This window comes from Somniosus microcephalus, chromosome 4, assembly GCF_052327205.1.
Source record: "Somniosus microcephalus isolate GS21.2 chromosome 4, FLI_Smic_1.0, whole genome shotgun sequence".
Lineage (NCBI taxonomy): Eukaryota > Metazoa > Chordata > Chondrichthyes > Squaliformes > Somniosidae > Somniosus > Somniosus microcephalus.
The window spans coordinates 147,815,443-147,832,679 of NC_140990.1; the positions used below are offsets into that span (position 1 = coordinate 147,815,443).

Consider the following 17,237-nt stretch of genomic DNA (forward strand, 5'->3'; position numbering starts at 1 on the left):
TGAGTTGTCCTCTATGCTGTCAATTTCAATATCTATTCTCGAGTTTTCTTGCTCCAAAACATAAAAATGCTTTAGGGAGGAGTTCAGTCACATCACAAGCTCACTGAAGCCCTTCGACAACAGGGGAATGTCTAGGTTTTGATATTGAGTAAAACGTGTTGGTTGATGGGACAGGCCCTGTTAGACCACCTCATACTGGATTCATACTGGTTTTTCCCACGCTCTGTTACCTACAAAACACAATTATTACAGTTACAGTTAAATTCAGTCTTACAATCATTTCAAGCAACATTACAGTTTAACATCTAATCAACAAATCTTGGACTTAAAAGATTCTCCAGATCTCTTTTACTCAAATCCATCTTGTGGATAATTCTTACTAAACATGATTTCTCCTTAGCCCTCAATTGTCCAATCATCCAATCCAAATTCCATGTAACTCTCCACTTCAACTTCAACGTCAATTCCTCTAACAGGTACCAGCGTATTTAACTCTATTCTGATTGTTTCATTAGATAATTTGTCGATGGAGTATGTGTCAATGCTTTAAAAGTTGTCTTGCTCTCCTAAGCCACATTAACCAGTTCATGTCTTGCTGTTGTCAAGTAACTGAGCATGTCTGAGACCCATTCTTCAGTGCAGATTCACCATATATTCCCGGACGGTAATTGCCTCATACATAACAAATCACCTTTGCACACTCATACCGGTATCTCAATATTGTGCCACATGTGCAATCCGATACAAGCCTCTCTCGGGCTTTCAGGTGATCATATCAAAAGATTGTCTGGAGGTCTTTGTTCATCGTCCACCGCATGGTCCCGATGTCTTGGGTAGTGGCCAGACTAGCATATTCAGTTTTCTTAAAAAGTTCATTAAAGGCAGCGACACAAATGTCTCCAAGAGAAAGCTATCAATTTACTATTCTTAACCACACTTTCCTGACTTCCACTAGAAAGTTTGGAAAATTCCCAATTGGTGGTGTAATTCTCCTGTTTCTATCTCACACCCTCAATCACTTCCTCTCTCCATTTTACACATCCCATTATACCATTCATATCTCATTCATGAGTCCTGGAGAAACTTTACTATCCAGTACAATACTGATTATTAACACTTTTTATTCATCATTATTTTATAGGATCTTTTATTTTCCCAAAAATAACCCAATATATAGTGCCCAAGTCCATTTTGTTATTACAAAATTATCCCAAATTCCAAACAGCAGTATTGTTGAACTGACAGGTTTTGTCAATGTTCAATTTCATTTCTATCAATTTATCTTCCATTTCCAATTTCAGAAATGAGTGATTCCCAGGCTAGGCGGCTTACACAGTGTTTTAACATTAGAGACAGAAGTGCTGCAATTAGTTTACAAGGTAACTTCCATATAACAAAAGAGCTGGAGCTCAAGGGGTTAATTTATCAAATCATAATTTTCCTTCTGTCACTGTGGGGAATATTAAATTAAAATTAAGAAACTTACATTTAATAATGTCCAAAGTCTTTAAATTTCATACTAAAGTTGTTGCTGAGTAAACTTAAACAGCTATCAGTGGAAAGGGTTAAATCCTTTGCAGGTTTTTAAGAAGGTGGAGCGAAACATTATCAGGCGCAAGCAATTGCATCACTTCACGTAAATTTAAAAAAACTTTCTCAATAGAAAAAGACAGTTGTGTTTTTACACTTTAACAAAACACGAAAGACCAAAGTGCCATTTGCCCCTCTCAGTGTGGCCCTGAAGGACGGTGTCCAGGCTGTAGTTCTGTTCCTGCTGTACGATCCTCCCCCAGATTGTCCTTTGAGCTCCAGCCAGGTGATGCTAAACACTCAGGTGGGAATGACAAAAATCCACAACAATGTGTTTAAAGCAAAGCTGATTTATTTGACATATATCCAGAATATTAAACTCCAGCCCAGTTACAGGGGTTATTAACATCAGCAGAAACAAACCTCAACTGTCAGAATGAACATGGTTCAGTCCATGATGTGACAAACAGCAACAATAACCGCAGAATCCAACCCCTGAAGTCACTTGTGAACTCACTGGTGTGTCAGCAGGGTGGATGACTGAGTGAATCCCTTCCCACACTCAGAGCAGGTGAATGGCCTCTCCACGGTGTGAACTCGCTGGTGTTTCAGAAGGTCGGCTGACTGAATGAATCCCTTCCCACACTCAGTACAGGTGAACAGCCTCGCCCCAGTGTGAACTTGCTGGTGTCTCAACAGGTGGGATGAATTAGTGAATCCCTTCCCACACTCAGCGCAGGTGAACGGCCTCTCCCCAGTTTGAACTCGTTGGTGTGTCAGCAGGGTGGATGACTGAGTGAATCCATTCCCACACTCAGAGCAGGTGAAGGGCCTCTCCCCAGTGTGAATGTGCTGGTGTAGAGTGAGGTGAGATGATCGCCTGAACCCAGTCCTGCAGTGAGAGCACCTGAACGGTCTCTCGTCAGTGTGAACACGTTGGTGACACGTCAGTTCCCCGGAACTTTTACAGCACTTCCCACACTCGGAGCAGGTGAATGGCCTCTCCCAAGTGTGAATTCGCTGGTGTGTCAGCAGGTTTGATGACTGAGTGAATCCCTTCCCACACCCAGAGAAGGTGAACGGTCTCTCCCCAGTGTGAACTCGCTGGTGTTTCAGCAGGGTGGATGACTGAGTGAATCCCTTCCCACACTCAGCAGGTGAACGGCCTCTCCCCACTGTGAACTCGCTGGTGTGTCAGCGGGTAGGATGACTGAGTGAATCCATTCCCACACTCAGAGCAGGTGAACGGCCTCTCCCCAGTGTGAATGCGCTGGTGTACAGCGGGGTGAGATGATCGCCTGAACCCAGTCCCGCAGTGAGAGCACCTGAACGGTCTCGTCAGTGTGAACACATTGATGACACGTCAGTTCCCCAGAACTTTTATAGCACTTCCCACACTCGGAGCAGGTGAATGGCCTCTCCCCAGTGTGAACTCACTGGTGTGTCAGCAGGTTTGATGATTGAGTGAATCCTTTCCCACACTCCGAGCAGGTGAATGCCCTCTCCTTGGTGTGACTGCGCTTGTGTCTTGACAGGCCAAAGAATCGGCTGAAGCCTTGTCCACACACAGAACACGTGTACGGTTTCTCCCCGCTCTCAACGGTGTTTTCTGCTTCCATGTTCAAAGGTCCTGATGAATCGAGCGACTCTGTCAGATCTTGAAGTGATGTTCGGTTTGAGTTTCCCATCTGCAAATCCTTCCCTTCGAACACCCTGTAAAATGAATTTAAAGCAGGAAAAAGGGAGGGTGAGAGAGAACCCACAAAAACAGGTTGTGAAATTGAGCTGAATGAATCTGGGAATTTGTGTGGCCGGCACTAGAAAAAAGTGACCATGAAAGCTGCCGGATTGTCGTGAAAACCCAACTGGTTCACTAATGTCCTTCAGGGAAGGGAACCCGCCACCCGGTCTGGGCCTACACATGACTCTGGCCTCTATGGGAGGAGAGAAAGCAAGGTGGGAGGGGGAGGGGTGAAGGAGAGTGACTTTATACATCTGCAACTCGACTAGAACTTTGACAGCACCTCCCAAACTCGCGACCTCCACCACCTAGAAGGACACGGGCAGCGGGTGCATGGGAACACCATCACCTCCCAGTTCCCCTCCAAGTCACACACTATCCTGACTTGGGCATATATCGCTGTTCCTACATCATCGCTGGGTGAAAATCCTGGAACGCCTCACTTAACAGCATTCTGAGAATTCCAAAACTGTACACAGTACTCCAGGTGTGGTCTCACCAAGGCCCTATATAATTGCAGTAAGAGTTCTTTACTCTTATACCCCAATGCATTTGTAATAAAAGCTAACTTACCATTTGCTTTCCTAATTGCTTGCTGCACCTGCATGTTAATTTTCTGTGATTCGTGTACCTACTCTCTTACCATTTAAAAAATATTCTACTGTTCTATTCCCCAAAGTGGATAACTTCACATTTCTCCTCATTATATCCCATCTGCCACGTTCTTGCCCACTCACCTAACCTTTGCAGGCTCTTTGTGTCCTCCTGACAGCTTACTTTCCCACCTAGCTTTGTATCATCAGCAAACTTGGATACATTACACTCGGTCCCCTCATCGAAGTCATTGATACAGATTGTAAATAGCTGAGGCCCAAGCACTGATCCTTGCTCTACCTGACTAGTTACAGCCTGCCAACCCGAAAGTGACCCGTTTATCCCTACTCTCTGTTTTCTGCCCGTTAACCAATCCTCAATTCATGCTAATATTTTACCCCCAACACCATGAGCCCTAATTTTGTGTAATAACCACTTGTGTATCATTCTGTGATTCTATAAAATCTGCGTTCTTCCAACTCGGGCCTCTTGTGTAACCCCCACTCCCTCGGCTCCACCATTGGCAGCCGTGCCTTCAGTTACCTCGGCCCCAAGATCTTTGACCAAGCTTTTGGTCACCTGTCCGAATCTCTCCTTCTTTGGCTCAGTGTCAGGTTTTGACGGATTTCGCTCTTGTGAAGGGCACTGGAACATTTTACTACATTAAAGGCGCTATTTAAATGCAAGTTGTTGTTGGTGTGCAACCATTGGCCTCAGCTTCGCCAGACAGAAGCAGCCAGGGACGGCGGCTGTGCTGCTCCCCATGGTCAAGATGCTGGCAGCTCGCTGTATTGGCTCAAAGCTCAGAATTACCACTTGGCAAGGTACTGGATGGCAAACAGTGACTGGGGCCGAACCCCACCATCACACAGCACCTTCAGTACAGGCTCACAGCTCAGAATTACCACTCGGCAAGGTACTGGAGGACAAACAGTGACTGGGGCCGAACCCCACCATCACACAGCACCTTCAGTACAGGCTCACAGCTCAGAATTACCACTCGGCAAGGTACTGGAGGGCAAACAGTGACTGGGGCCGAACCCCACCATCACACAGCACCTTCAGTACAGGCTCACAGCTCAGAATTACCACTTGGCAAGGTACTGGAGGGCAAACAGTGACTGGGGCCGAACCCCACCATCACACAGCACCTTCAGTATAGGCTCACAGCTCAGAATTACCACTCGGCAAGGTACTGGAGGGCAAACAGTGACTGGGGCCGAACCCCACCATCACACAGCACCTTCAGGAGAGAAAGGGAGAAAGTTTCAAGCCTGCGATGAATCTGGATTTCAAACAGCGAGGATGTGGCGAGGAGGGGGCGTGTGTGGAACGGGGGATTTACAGATTAGGAGGGGCAAGAGAGGAAAGAATGTTCCAGAGAAACTAGAACTGTCTGTTCAGAATTTCTATCCTGTACCAACAGTGATGACTTTTGTAAATTATGAAGACAGGTTGCATAGACAGGCGTCTATTCCCTTGAATATAGAAGATTAAGCGGCGATCTAATTGAGGTGTTTAAGATGATTAAAGGAGTTGATCAGGTAAACAGAGAGAAACTATTTCCTCTGGTGGGGGAGTCCACAGCAAGGGGACATAACCTTAAAATCAGAGCCAGGCCGTTCAGGGGTGATGTCAGGAAGCACTTCTTCACACAAAGGGTACTGGAAATCTGGAACTCTCTCCCCCAAAAGCTGCTGCGGCTGGGGGTCAATTGAAAATCTCAAAAAAGAGCGCGCAAGATTTTTGTTAGTCAAGGTTACTAAGGGTTATGGAACCAAGGCGGTTAACTGGAGCTAAGACACAGATCAGCCAGAATCTAATTGAATGAGGGAACAGGCTCGATGGGCTGAATGGCCTATTCCTGTTCCTACTTATAGTGATGACTTTTGTAAACAGCTTTTAAGAACATAAGAACATAAGAAATAGGAGCAGGAGTAGGCCAATCGGCCCCTCGAACCTGCGCCACCATTCAATAAGATCATGGCTGATCTGATCCTAACCTCAAATCTTCTATCACTGTGCATCCACCCGAACCCATGTGATCTCCCGCGAGAGGCGAAAAACCAGATAAAGACCCAACGGCCAATTTGGGAGAAAAAATCTGGGAAATTCCTCTCCGACCCATCTAGGCGATCGAAATTCTTCCAGGAGATCACTCTGTCCCTATATTTTCTACAGTACTTACCTTCTGTAAAGGTGATCTCCACCCCAGCCAGGAACAGGAATAAAACCATCTCCTGAAATCTAACACAGAATTAGAACACAGTAGGAGCAGAACCAGGCTACACAGCCCCTGGGCCCACTCCACTACCCACAGGGCCATGACCATTCCAAACCTAGACTCATGTCCAATTTCCTGCCCGCTCCCCGTAACCCTTAATTCCCTTTAGTCATAGAGTCATACAGCACGGATAGAGGCCCTTCAGCCCATCGTGTCCGCGCCAGCCATCAAGCCCTGTCTAATCTAATCCCATATTCCAGCATTTGGTCCGTAGCCTTGTATGCTATGGCATTTCAAGTGCTCATCCAAATGCTTCTTGAATGTTGTGAGGGTTCCAGCCTCCACAACCCTTTCAGGCAGTGAGTTCCAGACTCCAACCCACCCTCTGGGTGAAAAAGTTCTTTCTCAAATCCCCTCTAAACCTCCCGCCCTTTACCTTGAATCTATGCCCCCTTGTTATTGACCCTTCAACTAAGGGAAAAAGCTCCTTAGTATCCATCCTATCTATGCCCCTCATAATTTTGTACACCTCAATCATGTCCCCCCTCAGCCTCCTCTGCTCCAAGGAAAGCAAACCCAATCTGCCCAGTCTCTCTTCATAGCTGAAGCGCTCCAGCCCTGGTAACAACCTGGTGAATCTCCTCTGCACCCTCTCCAAAGCTATCACATCCTTCCTGTAGTGTGGTGACCAGAACTGCACACAGTATTCCAGCTGTGGCCTAACCAGTGTTTTATACAGCTCCATCATAACCTCCTTGCTCTTATATTCTATGCCTCGGCTAATGAAGGGCAAGTATCCCATATGCCTTTTTTACCACCTTATCCACCTGTTCCGCCGCCTTCAGGGATCTGTGTACTTGCACACCCAGATCCCTCTGACCCTCCGTCTTGCCTAGGGTCTTACCATTCATTGTGTATTCCCTTGCCTTGTTAGTCCCCCCAAAGTGCATCACCTCGCACTTTTCCGGGTTAAATTCCATTTGCCACTGTTCCGCCCATCTGACCAACCCATCTATATCGTCCTGCAGACTGAGACTACCCTCCTCGCTATTTACCACCCTACCAATTTTTGTATCATCCGCGAACTTACTGATCATACCTTTTACATTCATATCCAAGTCATTAATGTAGACCACAAACAGCAAGGGACCCAGCACCGATCCCTGTGGTACCCCACTGGCCACAGGCTTCCAGTCACAAAAACAACCTTCGACCATCACCCTCTGCCTTCTGCCACTAAGCCAGTTTTGTATCCAATGTGCCAAGGCACCCTGGATTCCATGGGCTCTTACCTTCTTGACCAGTCTCCTGTGCGGGACTTTATCGAAGGCCTTACTGAAATCCATGTATACCACATCCACTGCGTTACCCTCATCCACACACCTAGTCACCCCCTCAAAAAATTCAATCAAATTAGTCAGACATGATCTTCCCTTGACAAAGCCATGTTGACTATCCCTGATTAATCCTTGCCTCTCCAAGTGGAGACTAATTTTGTCCCTCAGAATTGTATCCAATAATTTTCCTACCACTGATGTTAGGCTCACTGGCCTGTAGTTCCCCGGTTTTTCCCTACTCCCCTTCTTGAATAATGGTACTACATTAGCGGTTCTCCAGTCCTCTGGCACATCCCCTGTGGCCAGAGAGGTTCTGAATATATGTGTTAGAGCCCCCGCAATCTCTTCCTTTGCCTCAGACAGCAGCCTGGGATACATTTCGTCCGGGCCTGGGGATTTATCCATTTTTAGGCCTGCTAAAACCGCCAATACCTCCTCCCTCTCGATGTTAATATGTTCGAGCATATCACAGTCCCCCCGCCCTATTTCTATGTCTACATCATCCCTCTCCATAGTGAAAACAGATGCAAAAAATTCATTTAGAACCCCTCCTACATCTTCCGGCTCCACACACAGATTGCCACTTTTGTCCCTATTGGGCCCTATTTTTTCCCTAGTTATCCTCTTACCCTTAATATACTTATAAAACATCTTAGGATTTTCCTTTATTTTGCTCGCCAGTGTTATTTCATGGCCCCTCCTTGATCTCCTAATTTCTTTTTTAAGTATCCCCCTGCACTTTTTGTACTCCTCTAGGGCTTCCTCCGTCTTTAGCCTTTTGTATCTGCCAAAAGCCCTCCTTTTTTTCCTAATCCATTCTCGTATATCCCCTGACATCCAAGGTTCCCTGTGGTTTTTGGAACCACCCTTGACCTTTACGGGAACATGTTGCCATTGTATGGTCTCAATCTCCCTTCTGAAAGCCTCCCATTGCTCCGATGCGGATTTTCCTACAAGTAGCTGATCCCAGTCTATTTTGGCCAGATCCTGCCTTATCCTATTAAAATCGGCCTTCCCCCAATTTAGAACCTTTATTTCCGGCCCATCCCTGTCCTTTTCCATGACCACCTTAAATCTCACCATATTATGGTCACTGTCACCAAAGTGCTCACCTACTAGCACTTCTTCCACTTGGCCGGCCACATTCCCTAGAATTAGGTCCAGTACCGCCCCCTCTCTTGTAGGACCTTCTACATGCTGGCTCAAAAAGCTCTCCTGGATGCACTTTAAGAATTCTACACCCTCTGTGCCTTTCACACTCTGACTATCCCAGTTAATATTGGGGAAGTTGAAATCCCCCATTATTATTACCCTATTATTTGCACATTTCTCTGAGATTTGCCTACATATCTGTTCCTCTATCTCCCCCTGACTGTTTGGAGGCCTGTAGTACACTCCCAGCAAAGTGCTTGCCCCCTTTCTGTTTTTAAGCTCCACCCATATGGCCTCATTCGAGGAACCTGCTAATATGTCATCCCTCCTTACTGCAGTAATTGACTCCTTAATTAACATTGCGACACCCCCTCCTCTTATACCTCCCCCTCGTCTCGCCTGAAGATTCTGTACCCCGGAATATTGAGCTGCCAGTCTTGCCCCTCCCTCAACCATGTCTCCGTGATAGCAACAATATCATACTCCCATGTGTTTATCAACACCTTCAGTTCATCCACCTTATTTGCAAGACTCCCTGCATTAAAATAGATGCCATCCAGCCTTGCCCTTGTATATTTGCCCTGTCTACCAAGCTGACTTGTTTTTTTCTCGATAATTGGCAGCACATCACCCCCTATTTCAGCTCCCCTCTGTATCCCATCCCCCTGCCAAGTTAGTTTAAACCCCCCCCAACAGTGCTAGCAAACCTCCCCGCAAGGATATTTGTCCCGCTCTGGTTCAGGTGCAACCCGTCCGACTTGTACAAGTCCCACCTTTACTTCTAGGAAACTATCTATTTCTGTTTTAAATTTATTTAATGATGTAGCTTCCACAGCTTTCTGGGGCAGCAAATTCCACAAACCTACCACCCTCTGAGTGAAGAAGTTTCTCCTCATCTCAGTTTTGAAAGAGCAGCCCCTTATTTTAAGATTATGCCCCCTAGTTCTAGTTTCACCCATCATTGGGAACATCCTCACCGCATCCACCCGATCAAGCCCCGTCACAATCTTATATGTTTCAATAAGATCGCCTCTCATTCTTCTGAACTCCAATGAGTAGAGTCCCAATCTACTCAACCTCTCCTCATATGACCACCCCCTCATCCCCGGGATTAACCGAGTGAACCTTCTTTGTACTGACTCGAGAGCAAGTATGTCTTTTCTTAAGTATGGACACCAAAACTGTATGCAGTATTCCAGGTGCGGTCTCACCAATACCTTGTACAACTGCAGCAATACCTCCCTGTTTTTATATTCCATCCCCCTAGCAATAAAAGCCAACATTCCATTGGCCTTCTTGATCACTTGCTGCACCTGCATACTAACTTTTTGAGTTTCGTGCACAAGGACCCCCAGATCCCTTTGTACTACAGTACTTTCCAGTTTCTTGCCATTAAGATAATAACTTGCTCTATGATTTTTCCTGCCAAAGTGCATAACCTCACACTTTCCAGTATTGTATTCCATCTGCCAAATCTCTGCCCACTTACTTAGCCTGTCTATGTCCCTTTGCAGGTTTTTTATGTCCTCCTCACTCACTACTTTCCATCCCATCTTTGTATCATCTGCAAACTTTGATATGTTACACTCGGTCCCCTCCTCCAAATCGTTAATATAGATTGTAAAGAGTTGGGGACCCAGCACTGACCCCTGCGGAACACCACTAGTTACTGGTTGCCAATCTGAGAATGAACCATTTATCCCAACTCTCTACTTTCTGTTAGAGAGCCAATCCTCCACCCACGCCAGAATATTACCCCCAATCCTGTGATTTTTTATCTTGAGCAATAATCTTGTGTGGCACCTTGTCAAATGCCTTTTGGAAGTCTAAATACACTACGTCCACTGGTTCCCCTTTATCCACCCTGTATGTTACTTCCTCAAAAAACTCCAGCAAATTTGTCAAACATGACTTCCCCTTCATGAAACCATGCTGAGTTTGTCCTATTAAATTATGTTTATCCAAATGTCCCGTTACTGTCTCCTTAATAATGGACTCTAACATTTTACCAACTACAGATGTTAGGCTAACAGGTCTATAGTTTCAAGCCTTCTGCCTACTACCCTTTTTAAATAAGGGTGTTACATTAGCAGTTTTCCAATCTGCCGGGACCTTTGCTGAGTCCAGTGAGTTTTGGAAAATTATTACCAATGCATCCACAATCCCTACCGCTACTTCCCTCAAGACCCTAGGATGCAAGCCATCAGGTCCAGGGGATTTATCCGCCTTGAGTCCCATTACTTTACCAAGTACCACTTCCTTAGTGATTTTAATCGTATTTAGTTCCTCCCCCCCTAGAGACCCCTGTTTGTCCAGTGTTGGGATATTCTTAGTGTCCTCTACTGTAAAGACTGATACAAAATAATTGTTCAGTGTTTTTGCCATCTCCATGTTTCCCACCATTAATTTCCCGGTCTCATCCTCTAAGGGACCAACATTTACTTTAGCCACCTTTTTTCTTTTTATATAACTATAGAAACTTTTACTGTCTGTTTTTATATTTTTTGCTAATTTACTTTCATAATCTATCTTCCCTTTCTTAATCAATCTTTTAGTTATTTTTTGCTGTCTTTTAAAGACTTCCCAATCTTCCATCCTCCCACTAGATTTGGCTACCTTATATGCCCTTGTTTTTAGTCGGATACTATCCTTAATTACTTTACTTAGCCACGGATGGCTATCTTTTCTTTTACACCCTTTTTTCCTCAGTGGAATATATTTTTTTTGGAAGTTGTAAAATAACTCCTTAAATGTACACCACTGATCATGTACCGTCTTACCCTTTAATCTATTTTCCCAGTCCACTCTACTCAATTCCGCTCTCATACCTTCATAGTCTCCTTTATTCAAGCTCAGCACGCTTGTTTGAGATCCAACCTTCTCACCCTCTAATTGAATATGGAACTCAACCATGTTATGGTCACTCATTCCAAGGGGATCCTTTACTAGGACATTTTTAATTAATCCTGTCTCATTACACAGGACCAAATCTAAGGTTGCTTGCCCCCTGGTCGGTTCAGTTACATACTGCTCAAGAAACCCATCCCTAATACACTCAATGAACTCCTCCTCAAGGCTGCTCTGCCCAATTTGATTTGTCCAGTTAATATGATAATTAAAATCCCCCATAATTATAGCTGTTCCCTTATTACAAGCCTCAACTATTTCCTGATTAATGCTCCGTCGAACAGATTTGCAACTGTTCGGAGGCCTATAGACTACACCCACGAATGTTTTTTTTCCCCTTATTATTCCTTATCTCCACCCAAACTGTTTCACTATCCTGCTCCTTTGACCCAATATCATTTCTCTGTATTATAGTGATTCCTTCCTTTATTAACATAGCCACCCCACCTCCTCTCCCTTCCTGCCTGTCCTTCCTGATTGTTAAATAACCTGGTATGTTTAATTCCCAGTCATGGTCACCCTGCAGCCATGTTTCTGTAATGGCCACAAGATCATACCCATATGTTGTTATTTGTGCCGTTAACTCGTTCATTTTGTTACGAATGCTACATGCATTCAGATAAAGAACTTTCAAATATGTTTTGTAACACTTAGTTCCTGTTTTTTCCCTTTTTAGTACTTTACTTTTTGCTCCATACCTTCTGTCCCTTCCTGACACATTCTGTTTTTTAATTCCCCCACTGCTACCTAAGTCTATGACCTTCTCTGTTGTCATTTCTATTATTTGCTCTCTAGAAACCTCCCCCCCACTAATTAGTTTAAAGCCCTCTCTACAGCCCTAGTTATATGATTCGCCAGGACTCTAGTCCCAGCACTGGCCAAGTGGAGTCCGTCCCAACGGAACAGCTCCCTCCTGTCCCAGTACTGGTGCCAGTGTCCCAAGAAGCAAAACCCATTTCTCCCACACCAGTCTTTGAGCCACGCATTTAACTCTTTAATTTTATTTATCCTAGCCATATTCGCTCGTGGCTCAGGTAATAACCCAGAGATTATTACCCTTGAGGTTCTGTTTTTTAATTAGACCCCTAGCTGCTCATACTCCTTTAACAGAACCGTCTTCCTTGTCCTATCTACGTTGTTTGTACCAACATGGACCATGACAACTGGATCCTCCCCCTCCCACTCCAAGTTTCTTTCCAGCCCAGAAGAGATGTCCTTAACCCTCGCCTTCGGGACTCCCGCTCTTGACTGCAGAGAACCCTATCTATCCCCCTAATGATACTATCCCCTACCACTACAACATTTCTTTTTATTCCCTCCACTTGAATGGCCCCTGTACCACGGTGCTGTGGCCAGGTTGCTCATCCTCCCTGCAGTCCCCGCTCCCACCCTCACAGGGAGTAAGAACCTCGATCTTGCTGGACAAGAACAAGGGCTGCGTCTCCTTCAACACTACATCCTGGATCCCTGTACCTTCCTCACTCATAGTCACACCGTCCTGTCCCTGACCACGGACTACATCTGCAGTAATCAACTTCATAGGTGTGACCATCTCCTGAAACATAGAGTCCAGGAACTTCTCCCCCTCCCTGATGTGTCGCAGTGTCTGAAGCTCGGTCTCAAGCTCCATAACATGGAACTTCAGTTCCTCTAGCAGCAAACACTTGTCGCAGATGTAATCACCGTGAGCCTCAATGGGGACCACCGGCTCCCACATCTCGCAACAGTAACACATCACCTGCTCCATTCTATATAATTAATTAAATTTCTTATTATTAGTTATGAAGACCCTGCTCGGATATAGATGATAATGTCACACCACTATTCAAAGGACTTACCAACTTAAAGGTATAAAAGAGAAGAGAAGGAAGAAAACCAACCAACCAGCTGATCACCAACCTCCTCCTTGAATACTGTCTGTGGGGCCTGTTTGGTTGACTCGTCTCGCTGCTCCGCCTCCGCAGTGTTGTCCAAGCCTGGGAGTGGGGAACAAAACAGAGCAAAAAACGCACCCTCACCTCCCAATTATCCGAACTCTCCCACTTAGCAAAACTCCAGCACCACTCAATGCACAAGGCACTCCATACACTGCACTAGCCCCTCCCCTTTTATACCTGGATTCTACTTCCGGTTTAAACTGCCCAAGAGTTTAAAAAACCCTTAAAAAATTAAACTTACTTCAAATAATTGACTTCTTAACACACTAAAATTCACAAAATACACTTAAATGATTTTTCTCCCACTTAGCAAAACTCCAGCACCACTCAATGCACAAGGCACTCCATGCACTGCACTAGCCCCTCCCCTTTTATACCTGGATTCTACTTCCGGTTTAAACTGCCCAAGAGTTTAAAAAACCCTTAAAAAATTAAACTTACTTCAAATAATTGACTTCTTAACACACTAAAATTCACAAAATACACTTAAATGATTTTTCTCTCACTTAGTAAAACTCCAGCACCACTCAATGCACAAGGCACTCGTTTACAGGGTACTAGGAGGGGAGGATATACAGACAGGATTAATCCTGGGCCCCTCCTGTTCCTATGACAGACTGAACCAATCACACAGCTCGGTGTCAGATTGAATTATTCTTCTGCAGCCTGTAACCAAGGAAACTTGTAACACTGAGGCTGAAATTCCATTTCCGTGAGCTGGGAGTGGAGGCAGTGCTGGGCACAGAGGGAGCAGCAAACCGGGTTCAGAGTGGGCACGCTGGGATTGCCCTTGACCTGGGTTTTTACAGTGAGCATGTGCTGGGGACCAAGCTCATTGGCAAATGGATGGATTCCAACCCCTGGGACTGTACATGGAGATTCAAACCCTAGGACTGTACATGGGAATTCCAACCCTGGGACTGCACATGGAGATTCAAACCCTGGGACTATACATGGGGATTCCAACCCTGGGACTCTACATGGGGATTCCAACCCTGGGACTATACATGGAGATTCCAACCCTGGGACTGTACATGGGGTTTCCAACCCTGGGACTACACATGGGGATTCCAACCCTGGGACTGTACATGGAGATTCCAACCCTGGGACTGTACATGGGGATTCCAACCCTGGGACTGTACATGGGGATTCCAACCCTGGGACTGTACATGGGGATTCCAACCCTAGGACTGTACATGGGGATTCCAACCCTGGGACTGTACATGGGGACTTCAACCCTGGGTCTGTACATGGGGATTCCAGCCCTGGGACTGTACATGGGCATTCATATCTAGGACTGTACATAGGGATTCCAACCCTGGGACTGTAGAAGGGGGGCCCAGCTCTGGGCTCTTCTGTTACAATTGTGTGGGATGTTAACCGTGTGCTCTGCTTTTACCAGCGCCTTCAGGGGAGATGGGGAGAAATCTGATCTTTATCCTGGGCACTAGGACCCGGTTGGGAACAGTCACTGAAGCCCCGCCCTCTCTGTGCCAGCACCAAGATGATCGCACATGCGCTTTGCTACACACTGAATCAAGATGGCGGCTGTTAGCCTGGGCCTGTGACCGGGAGAATCCCCAAAGCTTCAAACGTGGATCCTTCAGATTATTATTCGGGGATTGCAACTTACACCAGTTGTTTATGAAACCCCTCCGGCCACACGCCGGTCCATTACTCCACCCCGTCGGGCCGTTTCTTACAGTTTGATGCAGAGCTGGTCCGGAGCCACCGTCTCTGTATTTACATGCACCGCTCATGCTCCAAAGCCAGGCGTGTCCCGCGCCTGCGCACTGGGCTCCTATAGTCTGAGTGCGGCGCATTCTCCCCCGCAGGGACTGCTGGGTAAAAGCTCCACCATTGAAAGGCCACATTCGTGAATAGAACAGGATTTACTGGAATTGCATTGAGCACTGATCCATGTTCATTCTGGTTGTTATAGTTTGTTTCTGCTGATCTTATTAACCCCTATACCTGGTGTACGGATAACTGTAGCTGTCGTAAAGACAGCGGGGTTTGATTGACAGCTGGTTGACGGCTGACGTCATATCCGGGGGTGGGATCCGACGCCATCTTGGCCATGCTTGCAGTACTGTACTAGGAGGCACAGAGTCAGGACTGAATAAATGGCACTCCACTACAACTGCTTGGGAGACTCGTAATTACGTTATTAAGATAACATTACATGGTACCAGGATTTATAGAACTCACGATAAGGACATACTACAACAATGGAAGGAATAAAACCTCTGGCTAGCCTGCAACTAGAAGGAAATGTGGATGAAAATTGGCGTGTCTTCAAGCAACGCTTTCTTCTCTACCTCACAGCGATTGATGCTTCGACTAGCTCTGGAACACATAAAGTAGCTTTGTTGCTAACAGTGGCTGGCTCGCAGGCAATCGAGCTGTTTAATACATTTATGTTTGCAGCCAAAGATGATAAAAATGATCTGGACAGGGTGACAGAACGGTTCGACGAATACTGCACTCCAAAAAAGAATGAAACATATGAGAGATTCGTGTTTCGCTCCCGCGTGCAAAAGCAAGGAGAATCCTTTGATTTTTTTTGACGGACTTGAAAATAAAAGCACAAACATGCAACTTTAGGGACCTGAAGGAATCGATGATACGCGATCAAGTCATTTTTGGAATACTCGACAAGAAGGTGAGGGAGAGAATGCTTAGAGACAATTACCTAAATTTGGATGCAGCAGTGAAAATATGTCATGCTAGTGAACTCTCAGCTATGCACATGAAAACTTTCGAAGGGAGCAGCACAGCAGTGGGCGGGAGCGCCCTGGGGCTGAAAAACCTGCTGGTGGATGTGGTACACAAAAGGGACACAAGAGGGCCCACGGAGTTCAAGACAATGACGCCTTACGAATGCAGATGGTGCGGTAATAAACACGTAGCCAGACAGTGTCCTGCTTATGGGAAGAACTGTGCAAAATGTAAAGGCAGGAATCACTTTGCCAAGATGTGTTTTTGGGAAGAGAAAACTGAAGGTAAAAAGACAGTGCATGCTATTGCGACTGAAGAGACAGGAGCAGAGACTTTGTTTGTTGGAATGGTGCAAAATGAGTCAAAACCGGGCAAAAATGCTAATGAAGTGCACTCTGTAGGACCAAAGACTGAAGGTTGGATAGCTCCCTTGCTGGTAAATGGCACCATTGTTCCCTTTAAGCTAGATACAGGTGCTAAGGCAAACCTCATAAGTTGGAGTGATGCACGGAATCTCAAAGTGCGACCTAAAATACTGAACAAGACAGTGTCTTTGAAGGCATACAATGGACAAAGCATTGAAACAAAAGGAACGTGTAGGCTGAATGTTAAGGTAAAAAATCACATTCACCCTTTGACCTTTGTTACAGTGCCTGAAGGACATGAGTCACTGTTGGGGGATAAGGCCTGTGTGGATTTGGGCTTGGTAAAACGAGTCTATACTATCAATGAACTGGACTGTGTGCAGAGTGCCCCCCAAGATAGTACAAATCTGACTCATGAGACTATAGCACACAAATATGCAGATGTATTTCAGGGTTTCGGAGCACTGCCCTTTACATACTCCATCAAACTGAGAGAGGATGCACAAGCTGTGATTCACGCACCAAGGAGAGTTCCAGTGGCTCTCCGTGAAAAACTGAGGAAAGAGCTAAACCGCATGGAGGGACTAGCTGTCATAAAGAAGATTGAGGAACCGACTGACTGGGTAAATTCCATGGTCTGCGTCAATTCAAAGAAAACTGATAAATTGCATGTCTGCATGGATCACAAGGACCTTAACGCGAATATCAAAAGAGAGCACTACCAAATTC

The 17,237-nt window shown here is 45.7% G+C and overlaps 1 protein-coding gene across 1 annotated transcript; it reads right to left on the bottom strand.

Annotated features, from left to right (window-relative positions):
• Positions 1–1,864: 1,864 nt before the first annotated feature.
• Positions 1,865–2,724, bottom strand: LOC147119903 (uncharacterized; the record flags this gene model as incomplete). Its single annotated transcript, XM_085984176.1, has 1 exon — positions 1,865–2,724. A coding segment is annotated over one exon (681 nt), but the record flags the coding sequence as incomplete, so codon positions are not given.
• Between the last annotated feature and the right edge of the window lie 14,513 nt (positions 2,725–17,237).